We start from the raw sequence: 9,096 nt of genomic DNA on the forward strand, positions 1-9,096 counted from the left end.
AACCGAAATCAAATCTGAACAAAGATAATCAAACCATAATCTTGAAATTTGCAATTGGGGAAATTAAAACCTAATCGTTTACAATTGAGCGACATATACAGTCGATGTATTAGATCAAGCGTCGACTGAAATCAACACCGTAGTCTAAAAGGACGTAACATATGTAATTACTAGGCTTACTTAATACTTATTGACACAACAACCCAAAACTATTTACAAATACACAATAGACTCCAAACTTTACTTTCTAATAATTTACATATTTGATACGATACTTTAACTAAGTGAATGATCATGATTAATATCCCAATCATCATGATTACATCGTAGAAGTTCCTTGATACCAAACAGTTCTCTTATAGTGATGAATTTAACTTTTGGTAATGCATTTGTTAGAATGCTTGGTCCTAGAAAGTCTCCATTGATGTGTTCGACAATGATTTCACTCCCAACATGTTACCTTATGAAATTAATCTGTCTTTCAGACAACCAACACATTAGCAATGATCCCCTACCGAGCATTGGTTCGAACTGTAACACCATGTTAATCATGCTTTGGCTACACTGTCTTAGTTCATCATCCAGACATGGGTTTTTGTCTTCTTAGTAATAAAAAATACAAGGGTATGAGCCTATAGAACAAGTTTTGTTCAAGTAAGGTATATATTATCTTATGAAATGATAGAGTGTGTCAATGTGCTTGCTTTCACCGTTAAATATGTGAGTCGTTTTCAATGCAATAGCTGATCTGTTATCAACCATTTTAGTCACCTTTCTTCTTTCCAACATGCTATTTTGCTGATGAGCCTTTTTAATCATAATCCTTGGCGTGTTGTTGTTGCCATGAGTTCAGATTCGCATAGATAGTGCCATTCTTGGTTGTTTTTGGAGCACCAACTAATTAATATAGTTTCCAATGTAGAATACTATCTCAAACTCCTATTAATCTAGCATAGTGGATTATTACAAAATTGCCGTTGAGTTGTTTTTATTTTTGTTTAATATATTCACATGCTCCGCACCCTAATATTATATGTATTTAATTCAAAGCCTCTGTGTGTTGTGGTGGTGGTGACGGTTTTTTTTTTTGGGGGTGGGAGGCGGGGTATAGGGTTATTAAATAGTGAGAAACTGAGTAGATATCTTATACATGTAAAAGTAATAAAAAAATCATTTTTGCATGTAGAAGGTGTTTTTATTAATTTTTTAAAATCAGTAAAAAAAAAGGTAAAAAGCTTCATTTATACAAATTTAAGTCTTTTTTTATTAGAATGTCTTCTACTTGTAAATATATATGAAAAACTCCGAAAACGTATATGTTGAAACTATTTTTTTACCTATGAAATAAAGTTTTATATTATTTTTTATATGTAAAAAACATGATTTCTTAATTATTCACTTTTTTTTTCGCTTTAATAAAGAACCTGCCCCTCGTGTGTGTGTATATAAGTAATATAATATATATAATATTAGTGTAAACTGTTTCTTTAGTCATCATGCTTCTTCTGTTTTTGTTCTGGCTTTCTTGTCTGTAGCTCATGTAGGTTGTTACTTTTGGTTTCAAGAGAATATAAAAACTTCAAACGTTAATTAACTGAAATTCGATTCTAAAACGGAATTTACTTTAACTTCTTATGAATCATCTTTAATTAAACCCTATTCAAAACCATCTTTAAACTATTCAAGAAAGAATAATATTCAGTCATAGTCACAGTTGTGTCATCATTTCCACTTTTAGCTTTTAAGAATCTTCAAAAAACCTACAACCACACACATGACACAATTTACATTCTCAAGTGTTATGTTTTCTATATTATTCAAAGTTACAAGAGCCCTAATCAGAATCAAAGATCTGAAAAAAAATGTATCGATGATCAATATTTTCTATGCATCAATTACACAAAATAGATCTATTATGTATATATACTTAGCAATGAAAAAAAAGAATGATAAACCTAATTACTAGTTTATATAAATAATTAATAATGATAAAATGTCATCAGCAGACTAGCTTAATTTATATAAAGTTACCCTAGCTAATTTATATAAACCTAACTAACCATAATAATCAATAATGATAAAACGTTATCAATAGACTAACACAGGGTTGTCTTCAAGAATTGTATAAAAATCATTCTGGAATTGTTTTTCAATCTCGGAGTCTTGTATTGATTCAGTTTAAAAGAAACAAGACATGCAAAAGAAGTTAATCTATCAAATTATACATAGTCCTTATTGTTGTGGAACTAAAGATCAAACCGAAATCAGAACTCACTGCTCGGATTTTGTTTGGAAGCCTTTGCTTTTCAACTTACATTCCAAGGCTACTTGTGAAAAAGAACACAAAGGGTTCACAGCTTTTGACCCTATCAAATGTGGAAAGTTAACCATAGCTCGCGAACCGCGAATCTTGAAAGCTGCTTGATCGTAAGCCAATGCCGCTTCTTCGGGTGTAGAGAACGTCCCGAGCCAAATTCGAGCCCCTTTTTTTGAGGGGTTCTTTATCTCGGCCGCAAACTTCCCCCACGGGCGTCGTCTCACGCCTCGAAAGCGTCTCCAATTTTTACTTCTTTGGTCATTTTTCTTTACTTTTTCGACTTTTCCTAGCGAAAAGTCGACTTTAAACTGCGGTTTCTCCGTCGTAGCCGGCGAACTTGGACTGTGAAGTGATGGACCCCCTTCCCAATTTGTGAGTTGGAACATATTCACTGAATGGGACTGAGTGTAGCTTTGGCTCGGGCTCTGACTCTGAGTCGACTCACTACATGTACTCATTAAACAATTATCTTGAAAATAAGGGTTGACAATATTATTATTTCTACTAGGAGTTATTACAGAAGTAAGAGAATAAACAAGTGAGTCGACACAAAACGTCGGTTCGATCGATTTCTCGACTGAAAAGGGGCTAGTGAAGCTTGAGCACCGGCTGAAATGTGGTTCAACTTCGGATGGAGTTTCAGTTGCCAGTGTTGGACTCGTGATGTCCGGATCTTCAAGAAGGTATTTTCGAACAAATTCAAGCATGGCAGAATCAGAATCCGATATGCTCTCGGACATTTTTAGTATCAATATTTTGTTTTGTGATCAAAAGTTTCTAGAAGTTGTGTTTGATGTGTTGAAAAGAATGATTTGAGGTTCTTGGCTAGGGGACTTCTATTTATAGCCAATAAATAAATATTACTTTTCCACCTCGTTCAAATTAGTTATCTTTTAAAAAGTATTTAATCATTATGTTATAAGATTTCTTAATGATACACTAACTATACATTGTTGGAACATAATTTAGATTATTCAATTCATATATTAGATAATGTTTTTTTAGTGGTGAATATTTGATTAGAAAATATCAAGAAATTAACGATACGCTAAATACACATTGTAGTAACATAATTTCGGTTATTCAATTCATATATTAGATAATGTTTTTTTATATTGATTAGAAAATATTAAGAAATTAAAGTACAATGTTGAGAAGGATAACTAAAAACCTTAATTTTTTTTTGTAAAATATCGCTTGCCCTTATGCAACTATTTAAGCTGAATAATGCTGTAAAATGATTTATTCACATTAATCTGTCTTATATTTCAAACCAAATGTTACTAACATTAGGAACTATGTGTAGGTCCTGACGCGGGTGGATCTAACAACGTTATTGGATCAACCAAGCTTAGTGTTAGCAGAAATCACACTAAGCCACCTAAGAGGTCTCAGATCTTAAGATATTATTTCGGTTTAGAGAGAGAGAGAACAAGAAAGTGAGTATGTGTGTGTTAGAGAATTTTGGCAAAAGGTTGTTTCTCTCATGGCATGCTCCCTATTTATAGAGGAGCATGCATGAGAAATAGTTTATTTTCAAATGCCCAATGGGCTTCTTTACATTTTTCCTTGGGCCATTTTCTTTGGGCCTAATACATACAAAATAATATCTAATACCCAAATACATACAAAAGTTGCCAAACGGCCCAAATACATAAACGAACCAATACAAAAGACTAAATACACAAAAAGGGACCTAACAATCTCCCTCTAGTCTTTAGTATTGGAACCCATCGGTGTCGTATTCCAACCAGTCGTCCTCAGATAGTGGAAATTCAACAATTCTTTTGACAAACTTGTTGAATGCTTCAACTATCCGGTCAGTGTTTTAACAACCAATGTCGTCGACGGTTCACAGGGGTGAGTTGTATAGCTTCTTGACGTCTTCAATATGCAGCCCCATTAACTCGTGCTCGTCAAATATACGAATTTCTTGCATATTTTTGCAATGTATGACGGCCTTCCCTGTAGTGTTATCGAATTCCCAGCCAATGAAGTCTCGGAGGATGTTAGGAATATAGGGCTCACCATGGTATATGATGTGACAGTCCTTTGGTGCCCTGTATTTCCACATGGTTCGTGGCTCTCCGGTAGCTGGATCTATCTCTCGTGATTTCTTGTACTTGCGACCCTTATTTAATTCAAAATCCTTGTAGCCCACTTCTGACTGACGATGTAAGTAGGTTTTGACCCATCCTGCCAACGTATTCTCATACTCACCACGACCAAGAGGTTTTCGAAGATAGTTTATGTCAAGCTCTGGTAATGTCTTCAGCTCGTGGTGGTTGAGATAGATCAGATCTCCGTTATATCGTCTGATCGCCCAACACCCGTTCCCTTGATTGTATTTGGCATACACAATCAGTGTGTCGTCATGGTAGGGATAGTTGAGGCTGCGGGCACTGACGCGACTTGACACAATGAGTCTTTCTTTTGTTTGGCTGTGTTGCTTGGGTCAAGTCGGCGGCTGGATTGGATACATGCTCTGTAGCAGGGGCCTCAGAAGCTTGAGCTGGCGGCGTGTCAGAATTTGGCGAGTAGTTAATGTAGTCGTCAGTTGTGTCTACTGCCTCCTCCGTACCTGTAATAAAGTCTCCCAAGCTCTTCCCAGCTTCAATAAACTCATCCATCATCCCTGTAACGCTACCTGCAAAGACATCTTCAGGAAACAGTTCTTTATACATATCATTAATTTGCGAACGTGTTCCCTGACTTTGCTGGCGGAGTCATGTGCAGCAGGGTCTTAAATATGTTCCTGAGTATGTGGAGGTGATTGAGTGTTACCTCCACGTCCACCTCCTGCTGCACTAGCTCCAGCATCTCCACCGTCATCATCCTCATCAAATCTATTGTGAACGTTGTTGTCCACATCGTCGTCGTCATCATCATCATCACTGTCTTCATCATCATCATCTTCTCCTTCCTCACCACCACCAGCTTGGGCCTGTGGTTGTTCAACATGTTGAGGACCCAAGATGGTGCTAACACCGCTTTCGGCTTGGCCAATCTTTTGTACAATACGACCAACAGTTGCCTCGCCCTCTGAACCCACCACCTGAACTCCTCGCAAGGCTACGCTTGGACCTGTGGTAGGCTATGATCCACCTATCTGAGAAGTCTCACCAGACCTTCTCCATCCCCTGAATACAACATCAAGTCGATCCTCCACACCATGAAAGTCATCCTCGTGAATACCCATAAGTTCTGAGGTGGCCTGATGCTTGTTCACGAACTCCTCATTTGTCTTCAACTGTAGTTCGTTAAGACGGTCGTGCTCCTTGATCTTTGCGTTGATGGCCTCTATCTCGGTTCTGAACAAAGTATTTGCTGCCATAAGTGTACCGAGAGAGGTGGAGGAGGCAAGCTGACCTTCAAGCAGAGAGACTCAAGAGTTGGTAGCTTCTTTCTTGATATCCCACTTTGTTACCGTATCATCAATTTTCTTGAACAATCTCTCTTCAAGAATAGTGGAAGCGGGTAGGTTCCTCTCAAGTGTAGCCACTCTATCACCAAGCTTAGAGTGGTCTGCCCTCATATTAGCATTCTCAGAGGACTCATTGTTCAGTAGCACATGCAGATTCTGGATTCGGGTGTGGAGAGTGTTAACCAAGAGGCGTTGACTTTCAATTTTAGCCTCATTCAATTCTTTCTCTTCTTCCAGAGTCTGAACCCTTTCCCTCAATTGATCTTTCTCCTTCTCGTCCTCAACCCCTTTCTTCTTCATGTCTTTAATAAATGAGAGGAGTACCATTTCACGTTCGGCGCTCTTAGCGTTTGATTCCTCTAGTGTGACGATCCTATCAAGGATAGGATCGGCGTATACTGGAGGTGTCAGAGACTTCCCTTTGGTAATGGGTTTAGGTGAGAATACTATGGAAGGTGGGGTTATGGACATAGTGGGTGGTGAGGTGATTTGGAAAGGTACGGTGATGGATTGGGTAGGTACTTGTGACGTTGTGGAGGTGGGTGGTGTTGAAGTGAGTGGTGATTGGGTTGGTTTAGGTGAAATTGTGACGGTGGATGATTTTGAGAATATGGAAGTGTATGGTATGGGTACCAAGTTTAATGCTGGTGGAGGTTTTGTAGGTGGGGAGGTGATAACATTTTGGCTCCACAGGCTTGTTGTTTGTATTGGTGAGCTGAATATGGATGATGTGAATATTGAGGAGGTTGTGGGTTCAGTGGTTGGTTGTGTGGGTGGTGTTGTGGTTTGAGATGGCTCGGATTCGGTTTGGGTTGGTTGTTTGGGAGGTGTAGCTGGTTGTGGTTGAGACTGTGGTGGTGAGATATGTGATTGGTCTTTAGGTCGTGAGGGTGGTATTGGAGGCAGGAAGGTTGAGACAGGTTGGTCTATTGGTGAAGGCTCGGGTGAGGAGTCGGGTTAATCGTGAAGCATGGTTTTGGCTTTCTTGGCCTTGGCTTTCTTTCTTGATTTGGGTTTCCTATAGGCTGGAATTTGGATCTTGCCTACGTCTAGGTCTTTAAGGACTTTGGCCAAGGTTTCTTTGGTAACTACGGGTGGTTTAGAGGTGGAAGAGGGCTTACCTTTTGTGGGAAGCTTGACGACGAGCTTGGAGGACTTCTAGGAGTCTCCAAGCTTCCTCAAACACTTCAAGGGCTGAACATCCTCTTCTTCTTCAGACTCCTTTCCTTTACTAGAAGAACCACCAACAAAAGGCTTGTCGGTAGCCTTACTCTTCAAATCATGCTTGGCCTTCGTTCTATTCTCAGGTGGCTCATCTGACGAGTCCACCTGCTCGGCTCAACCTTAGGCTCAGATCCAATCATTTCTCAACTCTCAACAGAAGCCTCATCCCCAGCAGGCTCTGTCATTTTGAACAACCCAAACTTGGGACCTGGTCTTGGTCTAACATACAGATACCCTTTCCCTTTGGTGCTCAACAACACACCAAAGATAGAAAAACTTTATCTCATGCACATGATATGGCTCGGGAAGCGACTTCTTGTCTTTGGCTTCCTTGTGGGGAGGCCTGGGTACTTTTGGCATCATATCATCTATAAGCATCTGTACAAACCTCGGATACATCAGCCATCTAGAGTCGTTCTTTGCATTTGCAAACATGCACAAGAATATCCTTCTTGAGTAGTTAAACTTTTCCCGTATCGTCAAGGCATACATAATCCTTACCCAATATACTCTCATGCTGTCATAGCCTCCACGAATGTCAGCAAAACAGTGTGTGACGATGTGGAAGAGAAATCTCCAATAGGGTGGGAGATGTTTCTTTTCCAAACTCCTCCATTCAGTGTCATAGGCCATCTGAGTCACAAATTCTTCCAACTTAGCCATGTCTCCATTCTCATACATATAATCAGGATCATCCTTGATATTTAATATTCGTTGTATGGCTCCTTCTGTAATGGTCAGTTCCTTCCCAGCTACTTTTGTAGTAAACGACAAAGCATCATCAGCCACCTTTGCAAACGCCCAGAAATCCAACACCCATTTGTAATAAACAGCTAGGTCGGCAGTGATAGCACGTGAAAGAGGTGACAGTTTTAGCCCGTTGACCATTGAAGTGAAAACCTTGTCAGCCTTGGCTTTTGGAAGCTTGAGAGTACATAATTGATTATGACCCTGAAATCAGACCATAAGAAAATGAGTATCATCATAGAATAAAAACTAAATTAGATAAGTTATACACAAAGAGTTTTAATTTTGTATACGCATTTAACTAAAATAATTACACATAGTTATAGTTAATTAGTTATATACATATTGTATTTAATAAGTTGAAAAGTTGATTTTGGTCTATAAATAAGTCAATAAGTCCAATGCGTCCAGAATATATAGGAATTAACAGTCCATAGTAGTCCAAAGTTCAAAACAGTCCAACATGTCCAAACAGTCTAGAAGCCTCAGTCTCAAATTTCTGAAAATTTTGCTAAGCGTAACTTTTTCGCATGAGAATTTCGCATGGATTCTAGTTTCGCTTCTCATGGGTTAATTCAGTTCACTTCGCATGGGCATGCGAAGCGAAACAGAAATTCATTTCGTTTCGCATGGGCATGCGAAGCGAAACAGAAAATCATTTCGCTTCGCATGGGCATGCGAAGCGAAATAGAAATCCATTCCGCTTCGCATGCTTATGCGAAGCGAAAAACAATCCTATGCGAAAAAATTTTACTAAGCCTATTTTTGTTTCTCTTTCTTTCCTTGGGTGTCGCCAAGACACGAATTGCTGATCTGGAGAGTTTGAACCAAAATCCCTTTGTTTTACATTTTCAATTGAACTCCAGAACCTATGAACTATTCCAAGATGTACAAACTGTTCAAACAAACCTAAGACTAACAATTAATGATGATACACATGATGTAAACGGCCTAACAACATATTCTAAGCAAGATAATTAACAAGAAAATGAACATCCATTTCTAGATCTGGCTGACGGTTCATATGAACCGCCGCCTCGAACTTCGTGAACCCAGAAAATAGGAAGAATCAGATGGTTGATAGTGTTTATGAAGTTATACCGCGGGTGTATGTTCTGGATTCATGATCAAATGAGATTAGAAGTGACCGGATCTTTGAGGAATTTTGGTAAAGTGTTAGGGTTTGAGAGTAAAGAATGAAAGAGAAAAGAGAGAGTGAATAGTGAAGTGTTTGTGAATAGTGAAAGATAAGTTAGGTTCGCCTTATATATAGGGTCAGCCTATCTCGCAATAAGGTCAAAACATCGCGAGTATTCACCGAAAATACACTCTCGGTCCTTGGCCTTTAAAAATATTTTCATTTTCAAACCCGAAAAACATTTAC

The 9,096-nt window shown here is 38.7% G+C and overlaps 1 protein-coding gene and 1 pseudogene across 1 annotated transcript; both read right to left on the reverse strand.

The window, feature by feature from the left end:
• Positions 1–471: 471 nt before the first annotated feature.
• On the reverse strand, positions 472–663 carry LOC143562605 (small nucleolar RNA U3; annotated as a pseudogene).
• Positions 664–2,267: 1,604 nt separating this feature from the next.
• Positions 2,268–3,087, reverse strand: LOC143562601 (uncharacterized). Its single transcript, XM_077050359.1, has one exon. It carries the CDS (start codon positions 3,055–3,057, stop codon positions 2,272–2,274), a length of 786 nt encoding a protein of 261 aa, XP_076906474.1. The 5' UTR covers positions 3,058–3,087; the 3' UTR covers positions 2,268–2,271.
• Positions 3,088–9,096: the final 6,009 nt, after the last annotated feature.

Source organism: Bidens hawaiensis, unplaced genomic scaffold (assembly GCF_021521415.1).
Source record: "Bidens hawaiensis isolate Kalapana, Puna unplaced genomic scaffold, B.hawaiensis_p1.1 tig00021042_1, whole genome shotgun sequence".
Classification (NCBI taxonomy): domain Eukaryota; kingdom Viridiplantae; phylum Streptophyta; class Magnoliopsida; order Asterales; family Asteraceae; genus Bidens; species Bidens hawaiensis.